We start from the raw sequence: 17,668 nt of genomic DNA on the forward strand, positions 1-17,668 counted from the left end.
GCTTTAAATCGAAACTACTTGATTTGAAGCTTTCGTGACTGCAGGAATTAATCTTTGGTTCTTTCGGTAAAGTCACGTAGAAATAAAAGAAAATAAATAATAGACTTGTATAGTTTGTGTAAATAGGAAAGATTTGATTCTATTGCAATTTTATTCTCATTAACTTAACGCTTTTAGATTTTCGGAAACCAATGCTTTGATGCGAGCGATGTGCATTCCTCTCCCGCACACCGGTGTGCTGGACTAAGTTGGCATGTTTGTTGGGTGGAGGAGGATGCATGACACACATTTAACTCAGACAATCTGACCCAAAATCTCTTCTAAATCAGTTTATTTCCATAAAAATGCACCTCACGTTTTTCCACTTTTAAAGTATGATGATAAAAACGACATCTTTGGCTTCCGATTCATCATTGATGCGCAGGTGTGTGTACCCCATATGGAATTTCTCCCCATCACCCTCCCTGCAAAGCGAAACGCACCGAGTTGAATGTCACGCCATTACCCGTGCCGTTAGGCGCTACGGAGACGCGCAGGTGTGTGGGGGGGGGGGACAAAGATTTGGAGTAATTCGTTTTGCGTGGGGTGCGACGCGGCATAATTCTATATGGCCCTGCCCCACATGGCAACAGCATTGCCCTCCTCCACTTGGCAGGCCCCAGCGGAGGCTCTCCGCTCGCCGTGATATACGCTCACTTGGCGAATCCACCAAAGCTCAGGTTAGGGAACAATGGACACCTTTTTCACGCGGTCGCCTGAAAATATAACGACGTGCACTTTAGTGAACATTTTCTGTACGGGCAAATACCATGCAAGGGGCTTGCAAATTGTTGTTCTTGACGACTTACGATGCATCACGTATTTGCGCGTGTGTGCGTTGTTTTGTGTACGTGTGTGAAGCGAAGCTCACGAATAACGAACATGGTTTAGTGACATTGGTCAGTCGCCCCAGTGCAGCAACCCACAGATCTCGTCTGACAAAGTCACATGCTACCAGTAACTGGCTTCAAAATTGCACGTAGCCTGGCACAAGTGCTGCGGTGACATCACTATCAAAGTCGTGATGCACAATGGCTGTTGCGTACACGTGTCCACGCGCATGTGTGTGCGCGTATGCGTGGCGCAGTGGTTAGTGCACCGAGTAACCAAGTTCCCAGCCACGGTCAACATCGGTGGCAAGTGATATCTGAACCTGTCCTGGGATTTCCCTGGCTTGGCTCGACCTAATGGGGGCTGTAAACTTCAGCACTTGAGAGACAAACGCAGCTGGGCCGTGACGTAAGCTACACCACCCACCTGTGCACAACTGTGCTTCTTGCTAACAGCACTTGACCCTAGAGTATGTGAGGCTAAATGGGGGGCCTTTGTATGTTCGTGCCGTCATTTAAATCATATTTTACAATCCGCTGCCCAATGAAGCAATGTGCAAAATGAGCAGGGGATAACGTACTAACCGGAAGTTCATTGATGGCCCTAAGCCGGTGGTGGAAATTCCACGTTTCCATGGTGGGGGAGTGGGGTGTCGGTCTTTCCAGAGGCCAAACACCGTTGAATTCCTTCAAAGGAGTCATTATTTTGTTTTTATCAACCTCAAGGGAATGATGAGCCGATCGTGAGACAAGAGGTCCACAGCAGTGCCCGAACAGACGAATCGTGCACTGTGCGTTCAAACGTTAAGAATAGTGCCCTCGTAAACTGTCTTCAGCACATTATGAAATATCGCTTCAAGTCGCCTGCCACATTCATGCTTCCTACACCTCCAGGAGGCACCGCCTGTCCGCGGGACCCACGAGAGATGTCTACTCTCCCATTTTTCACCACAGCTTCGTATAGACTCCCTTGACTGAGCCCCCCCATGTATTTATTAATCGCAGCGCAGCGCATTGATTAACTGTAGCATGTCCACACTCTCGGCCATTAGGAGCAGCTGAGCAGGGCTTTATGCTCTTTAGACATTTCAAATGGAACCCGAGTGCTAAATGGCTGCATTATTGTTGCAAGCCTGAGGGGTTTGTGTTGACACGGCTGGGCCCAGGTGATCTCAAGAAGGCGGCTCTTCTAAATCTCTCTCTTTGATATGTGATCCTACAATTTTTTTCGAGAGCCCCAGCGAATGTGCACCTTTGAAAGACTTCCACTTGATTGATTTCGTTTTTTTTTTACTTGGTTTTTAAGGGCATAAACAGACACCAGACGATGGCATTCTTTAAAATTGTGAAACCACTCGGCAAGACATGAATCTTGTCACTTAGATGGGGGTAACCAACATTTTAATGTCACGTTATATTAATTCTCAACGTATCATGTGTACGTGTTTGTGTACACTCCACTGTGTGCCATGCACACATGTATGTTGCACGTATATGGATGTTAAAACAAGAGGTAGCAGTGTGGTTCCAACATTTTACTCACAGCTGGAATGTTGTAATTTGAAATCCCAATTAAGGGTCAAAACTGAACCCATACTCCTGCAGTCACGAAAGCTTTAAATCAAAACTGAACCCATGTTGCCTTTGGGGCCATTAAAATGCAAACCAATTTATGTTAGCTTATAGACTCAGAAGTGTATTACCCGAGTGAAGCCCATTGCGCTATGTTGCTCTTGTTCAAAGGGCGACAACGTCAAAGCATTACATCTTGGCAGCGGTTGTCCCATGGAGTGATGGGGCCCTGCCATCGGAATGGCAAGTGCCCGCCGCTGGCTGGGAACAGCTGATGGAGGAGAGAACCACCCCATGGTTGCTTGAGCGAGAGATTTGCTTTGACTGGGCAATTCCTCATCTCAGGGGTTGATACAAAAAAACCACAAGTACCACTTTGTGGCAATTCGACAGTGGTTGCTGCGTGATAAAGCGTAGTCACTGCCATAGCAATGTGGAATTTCTCGCATTACTCTAGGAAATTCCAGTGCATACGAACACTGCCACTCACTTGCTTGAACTGGGAGACACTTTGATTATTTTTACGTTTTCAAAATCTTTTAAACAGAGATGCACAAGAGGCTTTTAGATATACTGGCCCGCATACTGTTGAGGTTGCCTGAGTTGTCATGCAATCTGCCAGCAAGGACACAGGCTAAAATTAAAGCAATTAGGAGACACCAAGAGAAAGTGGCAGGAATAAAAAAACATCATCCATAAGAGCTCAAAAGCCAATAGAGGTTACAAAAATGGGGTCTCCAATGAAATGGTAAGGTCTCGGTGGCCACCACCCCTCTTTCACCAAGACTATGGCCACAAACGATTATCAATTAAACAAAGCAACACATGCAACTGCTTATTAATACAAGTATTGACATTTACTGAAGCCCCATGACCTGCTCAGAAAGTCACTTCACCGCAAAGGTTATCTCTATTTGTAACGGACTACTTAGGGTTGCCTCTCTTCGCATAATTCCCCACCACACAATGGCAATGCAATGAGCAAAATGCACTGCGCAGATTTGGCTCCATCCATCACCTTGTCTCTGCCCCGGATTTTTTTTGTTGCATTGCGTTTCATGTATATTTGATGAATCCTTTTAACAGGAAGGTTATCGTCAGTCGCTTTTGCAAATTCAAACCCCCCAATTACGATAAAGGATTAAAGTCTGGCCAATGTAATTAGATCTGTCAGTGACAAATTGGCAGATCACAATGGCCCTGCAGTGTAAGTGCTTTTCCCAGTTATCGGTTAGCAAAATGGTGTCATGAGCGCAACGGTGTAATTCATTTCCTCCTTTCACGGCGAAAATCCCAGTGATAAAGGTGTAGTGGCCTGGGGAGCCACAATTACATTTAAGCACGTGCCACTTGAACTTATTGCAGCCTGTGCACATCAACCAGGCCGAGCTGTCATAAGAGTGGAGACAAATGACTCACCTGCGCAATATTTACGCCAACAATGGATAATTCACAATGAACTAGGGGGGAGCCGTGCATCTGAGCTCTCGCTGGCTTGAGGCAATGCCGAGCTAAGGAAGTGCCTTTAAATGCTGCAGCCTCCAGGCTTACATTTTTTTTGTGCCAGAATAAAACACACACACGCACGCACACGTAAAAGTTTGTTTTCTTCAATAGGTGCTACATGTTTTGCTCTATCCGACAATTGTATTCTGTATTACAAATACATTAATTATATCAACAATGTTAACCCCTTTGGAAATCCGTTTCTGGATGAGGACCTCCTCGTGCCGTGTTGATCGTTTGACCAAATGTCATGACGCTGGTCAAGTACGGGTGAGTGAAGTGTGTGAGTGAAGTGGGTGAGTGAAGTGGGTGAGTGAAGTGGGTGAGTGGAGTGGGTGAGCGAAGTGGGTGAACATGCGTATTTGGGTTCAACTGCCGAGCACAGATGTACCACCACTATCACTCACCATTTATGTTAGCTATGGGTAGGAATCAAAATCGAGTTGACGACGCAACTTGTTCGGTAGCCCTGCCTCTGGTTAATCCAGTGATAACTTCAGGTTATCAAGCTCACGAATACTAAGCCCTCAAAGTTACCAATTATGTAGACCACGCAGTGTCAACATGTAACGTGTATAGTTCTCAACATCACACAGCTTAGCGGTGAGTTTGAGCTCGTGTGAATATAATATTCGAGGTTCAAAAGGCAGGCTGATTTTTTACTCAGACGGTAAAACGTCCCCGGGAGGGTTTTTCCCCCCCTCTGTTCACCGGCAACCAATGATGTCATAATTTGGATTTTCGTGCGAGTGACAATGTGTGTGCTCGCGAGGTCACAATGCGTGTACGCGCGGCTGCGGCCGAAGGTGATGACACGTGGACCCCGTGGAGCTGGTCCCAGCGAGGACGGTGCGAAGCGACGAGTGGAGGCGAGGGAGATCGGCTTTGCCGCAAACGCGTCCACCGCCTTCAGCATCGTGCACGCGTGGACAGCCACCGATAGCAGAGCGCGCGCAGCGAAGACGATGCCACGATGAAGAAGGGGCTCGCCTTTAAAATCCAATGGAAATCCGTGAAAACAAAAGACCTCATCTTCGATGAGAATTGTTGATTGCAATGTGATACCGAAGTAGTCTACAACGTTATTGCACTTTCATTTGAGTTGTTATGTTGTGCTAATGTAAACGGCGACGATTACATTTGTACGTTACAAATGCTGTATATAGACCATTTATTGATTTCCACGTATTTTCAACGTAGCAGAGGGCAGTGCAGAAACATTCACTTGCTGTTCTTGCGCTATCCTCCTATGCTACTGCGTCTTGGTCCCCCGCCCTGACCTATGCACACTGGCCACTGCGGTGGAGTATGGTCAAATAACATCCATGGGCGATAGCACAGCGTAGGGAAGACCCTAATCCAGCAGTGGATAGCATGGCTGTAATTCGACTTACAATGTGATGTCTTCTCAATCCAACAGTCGCTGCATTGTTCTGACATGAATAAGATTAGTTTCAAATTCATACTAAATGCTGTAACAGTGCACCTATTACAAACACAAATACAATACAGAATTTATATATCGTATACCGAAATAATCTGGTTTATACCGTATCTGATAACCGTCGATAATGAAACATTTACAAACAATGGTGAATAATTTGGTCTTCTTGGTTCTTTCGGTAAAGTCCGTAGAAGGGAAGTAATAAAATAATAAAAATTTAACGTAATAAAATAATTCTCACGACGTTTCGGCCACAACGCAAGCAGCCGTCCTCAGGTGAAAACCAGGTCTGTCGAGGCGACAGCATCTGAATGAAACAGCACCATGCTTGGAGCATATATTTTATTATGTTTTATTTTCATTATGTTATTACTTCCCTTCTACGTGACTTTACCGAAAGAACCAAGAAGATGAATCCCTGCAGTCACGAAAGCTTTAAATCGAAATAATTTGGTATGAAGCTAGGGATTTGTCTGGCAGAACACAAGTCGAAACAGTTTAATGAACTTAAAATAATACAGTAGCAGACCTCACTGGACTTTGTCAATTCAAAACAAACCAAAAATGTGCAATGCTTTAGAACGCGAGACGTGTTTACCTGCAACGATGATTATCGCCCTGAACCTAATGGGTACATTTACGAATGCCTCTTCTGAACCCTCTAAGTTTATTCCCACAGTGTCCCTAATTGAAGCTTTTAGCCGGGATCCTACATCGCATGCTTTTAAAGTCCTGCTTTCAACTTAGGACATCATATTGACTGTTAATAAAAGTGAGTGGGCTCAGAGAGAACAAGTCACTAAAAGGGAATATGGCTCGGGGTCGAGAGACTAATGATGTTGTAGCTGACTCAAGGAGGTAATCGACTTGAGAGGGCACCCATCATGGGAAAGGACTGAAGAGCTCGGCTCGTGTGAAGGAGCTGCATGGATAGTTGCATCGCAAGACCGATGGCACGGTTGGTCACGTACGGTGACAAAGAAGTTCAACATACATATATATGTATATACACATACGTGGCGACGGCTTGGGGATGTCCGTCATACAGCAGTGGCACGTTCACGGCTCTTGACGATGACATTTTAAAGGTTAAAGTGAATTTGACTAAAAGAAATGAACGGTTGAAAGTCACATACGTCCGCCTGCCTGAACAAAGGGATTCATTGCCTGTAATTGGATGTGAATGGAAACGCACGCGGCGGTGTTGTGGTGTATTGTCTCGTCTTGGGTACTCTGAAACAACAACAAAAATCCTGCAGGAGGACGACATTGAGTGAGAACACGGTTGAAGGTGAAGAGAGAGAGAGGGAGAGAGCTGTGAAAGAGAGCTCTTTCCCCCCCCCCCCCCCCCCCACTTTAGCGCCCATTCACCCGACTGTCCTCTTACTCACCCCTCTTTGCACCTTCATATTTAATGCCGAGCGCCTGCCTCGGGAAAAGGGAAACACGCCGGACAACTCAAGGCAACAATACACAGCGGGGGGTGGGGGGGGGTACGCACCTGCATCACCGCAGCGCTAAACGGCGCGCACTGGGGTGGGGGGGGGGCACGCGCGTTCCCCACGCGTTGCAGATCTTATGCCCGGAGAATAAAGCATTTCCCAGGGTGGTTCACGCATCCAATGGACACGTGCCGCCGCCGCCACCACCACTCTCTCCGTATGCCAGGACACTGCGCGGCCACGCATTTATTCACGGGTCATCTACAGCGGAGGTGCTCCAACACCTCCGGTCCTCGCGACCCATCCGCGCCTGTCCACATTTTGCTTCATTACCAACGTGCACACTGGACCCTGCACGCTGCACGCACCGGATGGTTGTTGGTAAATCACAGACAGCTGTGCTGTGGGCTGGGCCGCGAGCACCTCCGTTGAGAAACTCCGACCGAGAATCAGAGGTCGCAAACGGGTTTTGATTCCTTACCCGTACCCGTACCCGGCCGCACCAGGGTCGCAAATGGGTACCCGTACCCGACCGGGTACGGGTAACCGTTCCCTACCCGTACCCTACCCGAAATGAGTGACAAACGGTTACTCACCAGTGACTCACGGCCTACCCGTACCCGGCCGCACCAGGGTCGCAAACGGCTACCTGTACCCGGCCGGGTACGGGTAGCCGGGTATCGGGTAGGGTACGGGTATCGGGTACTCGGTTGCGACATCTGCCGAGAATATGTGGGTTGGGTGGAGCTGTGGTTAGAGTTCAGCCCAACGTCCCTTTGGGGGTTGATAAAAATAAAGAGTTTTATGGGAAGGCAAATGTGGTTGTCTTATAGATTACACTCATATTTGATAAATGCCATTAATTTATTCAGAATTTCATTATCAAGAAGGTCCCACATCGGTATGTTGGACAATACATGAAAACTAAACAATTTTTTTATTTTACCAGGCAAGACCCACTTGAGCGGTATAGCTCTTTTGCAGAAACAACTTGGCCACAATTGATAGCTCAACGAAGTGGCTTATCACGTGGAAATTTGTAACAAACAAATCTTCTAAACGCATATTTATACATTTGGAGGTAAAAACCGGAGACAAACGACGTAATATTATTAGGTGGCATAGTGTGATGATATAGGCAGCATATTAATATCACGACGCCATATATTTTTTCACCTGCTGACGATTGCTTGTGTTGCGATCGAAACGTCGTGATATTTTTTTATTTTTCTACCTACCTGGCTTTACCGAAAGACCGAAAGACCCAAAGAATATGAATTCCTGCAGTCACGAAAGCTTTAAGTCAAGATCGTTAGCATAGTGTAATGGTATAGGTGCTTCTTCCAGTGTTGGAAGATTAGATCAAAGTGTCAACTTTTGGGGTACTCTTGAGCTCCCACTCGCAGAGGCCCTGCTACCAGCCAGCAGTGGCTTGAGCAAGCAATTGCAGGGCTGCACCTTGACCTTCTTATAGTGTGAAGATACACGTGGTATAACAGTACATTGTGGTGACACAGACAATGTTGTTGGTGTCATATTAACTCATACGTGCATCAGTTCCAAATCTTCTCTGTTGCACCGTGTGTAAAAGTGATGCAGTCCCCTCGTAACAGAATTCTTCTCCCGTCGAAAAAGTAAGAAGCGGTACCGCATTCTATATAAGACAGCAGTTTTATTCATTTGTATCACAATGAGCGTCTTTAAGGGTCTAAATGTTAACAGTTTCAGAAACGGTAAGAGCCACTTGTCACACACTCAAAAGTATACTCCAAAGCAAAACGGTACCAAACGTAGCACTTAGCAATATGAACCTCAAAATTGAGAGAATAAATGCAGACGACTAAAAAATATATATTTATCATTGAACACTTGATATTAACAACCGTGTAATTCTGAAAAAAAGCTAGGGCATCAACTTTCAAAAAATCAGTCAGCTAAATGCGGATGTTCATTCGACGTGATCGATGTTTTTAAGAATGCCACATATTAAAAGCAGACGATAGCTACAGTGGCAAATTTAACAGACGCTCGGTCAAAAAGTGAAATATTTAAGTGGATAAAGTACTAGTCATGGCAGGGTTAAACAGCCTTCATAGAAAAGAGCAATGGTTGTAAGTGATGGTATATATGCAAATGATTGGTTTAAAATACATCATTGTCCATAAGAATGTGGAAAATGTACCAAATGACTTGATTAGCCAGCATACTCTACAACAGTATATTGATACTAATAACACGCAGACTTGTATTCATTATTGTGCTGAAAAGTTAGTACCTTTTTTTCGGCCTGGGTCAAATATAGGAAAAGTAAGTTTCCCATTTTGTCCGAGAAAACGCTGTTTACAATGGAAACATTTTTACCACTTTGTACACCTTTGACAATGTACAATTATTCAAGTATTTAATTTAGAGCTAAGTAACATAACATCCATAAATAAAGCTCAGTGGTTTTTTTATTATTATCCAGGCCTGAACTGCATAGCAATTCAACACTGTCGTCTCTGTCCTTCATAAACTGTTTTGTCAACATCCCCAAATTATTACCACCAAAGCTGCTGCCTTTTTCGTGCGTAAAAGAATGGGGCCTTTGGGCTCTCTCTCTCTCTCTGTACTCCACCCATATCAATCAGCATTGGTTCATGTTCGTTTCAGAGTCGAGTGCTTTGACCGGCAAGCATCACCATGCGTGACGATGTAACCGCCAGGCAGATATGGCATTGCTGATCAACGTTTCAACTGTCTTTGCGGACGACGAGCACCCATGGCAACTTCATCGCGAGACAAAAAATGACGTGCCACCCGTCATCAACACGCGCATCTCGCCATGCACAGGGGCTTAACAGATACAATTTCTGCAGCAGCGATCACCAAGGCTCGGTTTATTAACAGTTGCGCCAGATGGCAAATCTTGAACTGGCCTTTTGCAAAGCGTCTACGGGAAAAAAAAGCTCTCCACATCACGACGAATCGACTAACCGGCGTGGTAATACAGGAGGTAAAATAACGATGATGATAATAACAACAAATCGTTCATGTGTACGAATCAAAATAACACGCAGCATTTGTTAATCCCATTTTGTGCCATATTCTTACAAGCGTTATGTTGGCAGTGACCAGCTGCCATGTGTCTTGCGTACAGCCATGGCCAACACTGCAAGTGTGAATCACCGTGTACCGGGGGGAGGCCGAATGGGAGGTGTTTTGTGAACCCTTTGAGTGACGCATTATAAACGTGTCTCACCGTCTACAATGAATGCGAGCCTGAACAGATGCAAACAGATGCAAACAGTGAAAACTCTTAAAAAGTTGGCACAATTGGTAGTCACAACAGCGCAGCTGCCCTAAAACACTCCCATTGTAACCGTTTGTGCTGTTAAGATGTTGCCTACCACGTGTGTGTGTGGCCCTATTGCGTTCTGTAATAATGCAAACACATCTCTCCGCTTATGGCGATTGAGGGGGGAGATAAATAAATATACCCACTCTCATTCTCCCATCTTAAAAAAAACAACAATAATATTTATTTTCCATTATTCCAAGAAATGGCATCGCTGGACAGACTGAAATGAGGTTCAGGGGGCTTGTGAGCAAGTCCCAGGTGCAGCTCGTTATTGATTGAAATTCCAGGTCGCTGCCAGCCCATGTCTTCTTTGATGGTTGGACTTTAATCGTTAATCCAGAACCTTCCTCCCACTCCCCACCCCCACCACTCCCACCACCCTCCTCCTCCCTTCGAACCCCTTCAGTGGTATTGATGTCCCTTTCGTGAACATCCACGGTTGCACCCATTATCAAAAAAGGTACCAGATTTTTCGCAAAAAAATACGTGATTGTACTGTACGTAACATAAAGACACCATATTGCCAGTATGTACATGTCAACAGACTAACACAATAGCTATCTACAGGCTCCAAGAAGACATAAAAGTTAAAATACGCATACAACAAAATATTTACTTTTAAAATGCGCTTCTTTGCAAAGAGAATTGTATTGTTTTGCTTTCTCCCTAACCCACATTTATTTTTCTAATTGTCTTCTCACTCTTCTCCTTCAAGAGAAGTGTTCAGTTTTGCCGATTTTAAGTCGAGGATTGCAAAGGTGCTTTTCCACAAAGTGGCGTTGTAGAGGATGTAACAATCCACATCGATTCCCTTGCAAGGGGCATGTCCACCGCATTGATGTCTCCCAGCTTTGATGACACTTCAGAGCTCGAAAAAGTCTTTAAAGGTACAGCTTGAAGTTCTCAATCATTGCTTCAAAGCAAGCTTTCAAAAATGGGTTGCGAAAAACCGCATTAATCATCCATCAGTCAGCGATGAACTTGGCACACCAGAGGCATTGAAATCACGGGTTGATGGCTTGCAAAACGCTGCAGTGTTTGCTAGCAATTACACCGACACCGCCATTTGTGTGTCTCTTACTTGTCCAGATGCTTTTCATTCGAGTTCAATTTTGTAATTTCTCCTCTGGGCCAATGGCTGTTCAGATTCCTGAGGATGTGATAGCATTGAGGTCCTTCATCAGCCCTTCCAGGTTTGCCATCTCAGCACTCAGCTCCTCGTCGTCTTGCCCGAAGGTCTGCGGGAAGGGGAATTGCCGTCAGCGTGAAGGTGTGAGCTTTTTTTTTGTTTTGAGGAGAGGGAAACCCTTGAGCCGGGCCTCACAAAGCCTGCTAGGCCGCCACACCGCACCCGTCACCACAGCGAGAGAGACACACAGAAGGACAGGGAGGGCGTGAAAAAAGGAAACGTAGCAAAAATGCCAGACAACAAAAATAACAATCGTAAAGGAGGATTTGGTGAACACAAAATGGCGTTAAAAGAGAGAGGATAGGAAGGATAAAAGGAGACATGGTTAGAGGCTTCAGAAACAACGTATTTAAAACTCGACTGTGTGATGTATGGTTAAATTGCAAACTTGTGACCGAAATGGTAAAATCACAATTCCAAATTCAAGACTGCCCAATTATGGTGATGGCTTAAATATAGGACTGGCAGGTAGTCGATAGCAAGTCATTTTGCAGTGGAGGGTAATGATACAATAATCATAATGAATGTAGGGAATCTGGAGCTTATGAAGAATGCTTAAGTGAGACAAAGCAAAGAGGCTGTGAGCCTTAAACACATTTTAACAAAATGTGATCTACTCTACACTGACAGTAACAGGATTTTTGACACCAGACAATAACCAACAACATTTATGCACTTTCAGCCAAAGGAATATAATAAAAAAAAAATTGAAAAATGCTGAAATAAAGTATTATATTTCTCAGCATTGAATCACAAATTGAATTGACATTAATGTATGTCAGCAAACATAAAACAATTTTGGTTCCTCGCCACGGTGTGTTTAAATTTCAAATTTATATTACACGCAAATAACCATTTAGGACATTTGCATTTAAACTGACTAGATGTAAGCTAATAACTTTATATTTAAATTAGTTATCAGCGATGACAGGGGACATTTTTTTCGGCGGGGGGTCACAGATGGGTTCACCCTATTGAAAGGATTGGCAAGTGGCTGGGAGGAATGATAATAATAATTTAAAGATAATGTACACGTGAATTTTTCTTCACAAAACATTACAGCTCATGCATAGCCAAGCACTGTGACCCCGCCGCTACCATTACCTTTGCCACCTGCGACCGTCATGGGCCTTTGAGCGCTGGCAGTTTTGCCGAGCGACTCAAAGAAGCCGCTGCCGCCGCCGCCGCCCCGCATGCTGGTCGCAGCACAACATTTATTTCAAACTCACGCTCTCCGTGTCCTCGAAGGGATGGTGGCTGGGTTCCACGGGGGCGTCAGGGGCGCTGGGCATGGTGACAGGCAGCGGGGCGCGGGTACGTCCCAATGTGCCCACCGAAGCCGTCCTGGCTGGAAGCAGCTGAGGACCACCTGGGAGGCATGAGGGCATTGTTGTAAAAACAGCAAAAAAAATAATAATTATAAAATTGTCGGGGCCAGGTGCCACTGCGCTGAGAGTTTCCACCCCGCCCCACGCTCACAATCTGAAGTGCGCGAGTTCAAATCTCAGCTAGGTGAGTCGAATCGGTCCATCATGACTTTGCGGTCGATAAAATGACTTACCAAAGCCTGTCACCGAATCGCCTTACATGCGCCAAAACTCGTCGGCTCGCATACGCGAAGCAAGTGTTGAGCCTGGTTCGTATTTGGATGAGGGGCCACCAGGGCTTGACAGGCCATGTAGGTGTTGGGCTGCGAGTAGGCCAGGATATGGCAATGCTCGGGGTGTCACCTTGAGGTATGGGTTTTCTACAGGTTCTCCAGTTTCCTCCCACACGTGCCCAGAAACTCAGCAATGGCATTGGCCAAGCATCTCAAGCGCATGGATAGAGAGCCTTGAAGACTTCCTGGGCAAACAACCGGCAATGGCACTGGGCTCGCGGTCTCACAGCATCTGTCCGATGAAGGGACTTTTTCCACCATAGGAATGTGGAATTTCCACTTTGACTTTGGCCAACGTGCATCCCGTGATCTCAAAGGTTTCTTTCTGCTCTGCCACCCAGAGAATATTTATATTGCTGCCACCCTTTTCTGCAACGCACTGCTGATCTCCCACCGCACCCCCCTCCCCCCGCTAACAAGAAACACGCATCACCTTCCCAACAGGAGCACCGTTTGATTCCGATTTTATTTTAACGTCTCAAATTCGTCACGACCAGCCACGGAGGGAGCTGCTCTTGCACGTGTGTGGGACCTTTCTAGCGACGGCCAAATGCGGATCGCGTGAAATGAATGCACACACATGCCCGACAAGACGTAGATGGCCCGTGTAGCCTTAACAGACAGTTGGTGCAAGTGCTACTAGCGAGCACCTATGAAGGCCGACACATGCAAGAGCACACACACACGCACACACGCCGAGTGTAAACATTTGATATGAAGACTTCTGGGCGAGTATGTCAAATGTGAAGCAACACAGCCAAAATGAAATGTTTATATTTGTTGGTCAAGCACGATTGGATTTTAAATCGTATTAAAATGTTTACATTTTCCATGTCAGCCTTGTCGCTGTGATGTTCATTTTAAGAACTGTATTTGATATATATATATCTTCAAAGCATCATTTATAAACAGCTTTCCTTTGACATAGAGAAATATTGCACCCCAGGCGGGAACACAACACGTTCTAAATATAGCATTTGTTTTTATTGATCAGTTACTACAGCCATGCATTTTAGTTAAGGCACATTTTGACATGCCTCAGCCGATATAGGCTACAGTCTATACAAGACCAGCTCAATTGCGTGCACTGGATCCATTTCGCTGGTATTCATTAAAACCACTCTGTCTCTGAGCGTTGAATCCACCCATAAGTTACAAATGTTACATCAATCAACTCAGGAGGAATGTGTGGAAAAGCACTTTCTTCACAATCAGAGTGTTGTGAGCTAATATCCCAGCTAGGGATAGACCCAGCTCATCATCCCCTTGGGATGAGTAAAGTGAGTACAATATCATGGCAATTCAACGGTGGAAAGAGTAATTCCTGTCATAAGACTGTGGGATTTGAATCACCTACTTAAGTCTACCAGCAGAGAACATGGACTGCCAAGCAGTGGAGTATTGACTTTGGTCTTCAAGATTATTTTACGGAGTTGAACATTCATTTAATTGGTTGGCAAATAAAATGATACGGATTGGACCAGAAAAAAATGGATCGTGACAATTTATTTTTAAAAATATGTAGTTACGTATTCATTGAAAAGGTCATGTTTAGACTTGTTGACTATGTAATGTGAATATCGGATTGCATTGCTGGCTATTAATGCAGAATCACGAGATACATAAGAAAACGTGGAGGAATATGTAGGGCGGGGGAGGCTGTAGCTAGAGGGATAACAGAGGTAGAGGGAAACATTTGGAAGCTTCTGTAGCTATGCACTCTCAAATCTAGATTGAAAACTCATTTCTTTAGAACTCCTTTTTGTGTTTAGTTTGTTGTCCTTCACCCGCACATCCGACTTAGCGCGGTTGGCTATGCACGGTGCAAAATAATTTCAACATTCAAAGGGGAACGGGGGGGGGGGCAGGTGGAGGATGGTGTGGGTTTGAAAATGTTAATGCGAGTGGCGGTTGGGGTGAAGCTATGACCACGAGGGCGGCGTTGATGCAAACACGTTCGTCGTAGAAGCATGTCGAGTCAGCGGTGACACACGCACGCACGTGGATCAATGAACACACCTGCTCACTCGATACGAAAGCGATAGGGCAGAGGAGAACACGAACAAAAAAAACGTGCTCCTTCCCCTGGAGCATCCCGCCCAACAAAATAGTGCCTCGCATTTGGTTTCCTGCACTATTGACAAATCGGCAAATAATCAATTCAACGGTCAACCACTTTGTCAATCAGACCAAGTTGCCCTTCATGAGGACTATTAACAAACAAACAAAAACAGCTCCTCTTAGGTTTTTTCAGGTAAAGTCACGTAGGTAAAATGAATAATAAAAATAATAGAAATAATGATAGAAATAAAATTCTAAATTACGTTTCGGAGGCAACACAAGTCTCCGTCATCAGGTGGGACCGTCACAGCTAGATTTACTGTATCAAGTGATGCCTCCGAAGCGTCGTGATTTATCATTTTATTTCTATTATTATTTCTATTATTTTTATTTTTATTATTTATTTTTACCTACGTGACTTTACCGAAAAAACCGAAGAGTATGAATAATTGCAGTCACGAAAGCTTCAAATCTAGAAGAAGAAAAAAACCCAGCTCCAACACATTCGTGGATTACACTTTGGGGCCTTAAAAATAAAAACACAAAGTGAAGAGTCATCGGGTGACAAATAGGCATCCGCCTAGCACTCGAGGTAGGGTGCCCCCCCCTCTCCTGAAGGCTGTGCCATCCCAGCCCCCCTCTTCTGTATTCACAGGCAAGTGAATAAACGCTGCTATAACCAAGCAATGGGCATTGCAACCTTTCCTCATCTACAGGGTGGTCCAAAGGTCAGGACGCAAAGGGTTATTTCATTCATTATAACACCGGCATTACAACATTTTAATTGCATATTCGTGACGTTAATATGTTTATTGATTATCATTGTGAACATCTATTATTTTTCTTCTTCCCTTTCGGACGACGTCAAAAAACAAGGAAGGAAAATTTTCGAAATTGACGGAACGTAATTGATGAATGTTCAAAGATTGGACCTGTACACCTGTTCATTAATCTCATTAGCGAATGTATGCATGCATTAATGTTAGAGAAATTGAGTGTGAACATTTGTTAAAATAAATATAATAATGTATCCTGGCTTTGGGCCACCCTGTACATATGGGGTGAGTGCTAGAGCAGAATGGCTCATGCCTACAACACCTGGCAATGCAATCATCCATCCACATATTACCCATTCCAAGTATCAACCAGGTTTTAACCCTGCTTATCATCTGAGATTTGATGAGATCAGGCCTATTTCAGGAGATGCAGGCTGAGCAAGTTGGGAAATGCATTCACGTGGGCTCCAGAGGCTCGTATATCCCAGGACCATCTCTTCCCCGTTGCTAATGCCCATCTCGGCACCACAATGCGTTTCAACTGTTGCGAAAACACCATTCCAGATTCTCCATTGGTTGCGAATCTGCAGGCCGAGAGTAAAGGACTCGACACAACTGGTTGTTGGCACCGTTGGGAACACCAGAACAAGGTTGACAAGGCAATTAGGCGAGCAATTACCAAGATGCCTCGACTCTTCTGAAACCTTAGCCCTCGGCAGCATGTAATTAACACGTGTCATTTCAACACTAAGGAATTCATTACGGTAGAAAGTGTGACTTGTGCAAAAAAAAATTGGTGAAAAGAAATTTAGAAAGGTTATAAAGTCAAATGATTTGAAGAGCCATTGTTTTGTATATTCTTTCAAGCTATAGGTGAAAAAGTCAAAGCATTTTAGTATCAAGTATTTTAAAATATTACCAAGTGATGGGTCATACAAAACGGTACTATTCATATTTGCTGTATAAAGATGCTCTAATTGTATCAGATAGGGAATGCATTAACCTTTTTGCACAAAAGCGAGACCCGCGGGTAGTGTGCGAGCGCGTTTGCAACGTGAAAAAAGGGAAACGCGGAAAAAATATCGTAGCGGCGATCTCACGCTCAAACAAACCGAGTCCGCTTCACTACATCCAACCAGAGATTTGGAACACGCAACACTTGTCGCCCACTCTGCACCATTACTTGTTCCACTGTAATGGAAATCTTTCCCGATCTGTCTTGGTCACACTTTTGGGATTTGTGCCCGCGCGTTACCGATAGGCCATCAAATCCCTTTTTAGCAAACCGCAGTACGTAACAATCCAATCTTGCCCCCACCTTTCATACAGAAATTGGCTTTTTAAGAGCACACAGCATGCCGCTAAAAGCATCAACGCTGCCTGTCACCGTGCTACAAGAGCTGTCAGTCAAATCGCCTTCCATTCTCAAAGCTCTATTCACCCGCCCCCACAGCACTGTCAGATTGGCGATTAAACCGGAGTATCTGATATCTGCGCTATCTTCGCGATGCTCTTTGGTTCTGGCACCGAGCCAGTCGTCTGCTGGAACTTATAGGACTACTCAAGGTTTAGTTGAAGCAAGAAATGTTCTCGGGGCTTTGACATATCATTAGTATGAATATGCCTGGATCCCATAAGCGGGATTTTTTCCCCCGTACAATGTTATGGTTAGGGCATCACCGAATGTCCTTTAGCGATACTTTCGCGCGCAGTTTTCTTTAGCTCAACAAACGGGGAGATAAAACATGAAAGAGTAAGATAAAACAAGATGCCATGAAATGCCTTATTGTATTATTCTGCCTGTGCATC

The 17,668-nt window shown here is 44.8% G+C and overlaps 1 protein-coding gene across 17 annotated transcripts in view; it reads right to left on the reverse strand.

Annotated features, from left to right (window-relative positions):
- Nucleotides 1–8,485: 8,485 nt before the first annotated feature.
- The window catches only part of NEO1 (neogenin 1), a 171,404-nt gene continuing 162,221 nt past the window's right edge, over nucleotides 8,486–17,668 (reverse strand). For 15 of the 17 annotated variants that reach the window (XM_061553833.1, XM_061553836.1, XM_061553831.1 and 12 more), the window contains 2 exons: nucleotides 12,592–12,731; nucleotides 8,486–11,411 (listed from right to left, as the gene is read on the reverse strand). In XM_061553833.1, the coding sequence (XP_061409817.1) occupies nucleotides 11,316–11,411; nucleotides 12,592–12,731 (236 nt within the window). In that variant the 3' untranslated portion in view covers nucleotides 8,486–11,315. Of the gene's footprint in view, nucleotides 11,503–12,591; nucleotides 12,732–17,668 lie in introns of all 17 variants that reach the window. The other 2 variants (XM_061553829.1, XM_061553826.1) reach the window with 1 other exon arrangement.

Source organism: Lethenteron reissneri, chromosome 18, assembly GCF_015708825.2.
Source record: "Lethenteron reissneri isolate LAM-NWPU_2019-01 chromosome 18, ASM1570882v1, whole genome shotgun sequence".
Taxonomy (NCBI): Eukaryota; Metazoa; Chordata; class Hyperoartia; order Petromyzontiformes; family Petromyzontidae; genus Lethenteron; species Lethenteron reissneri.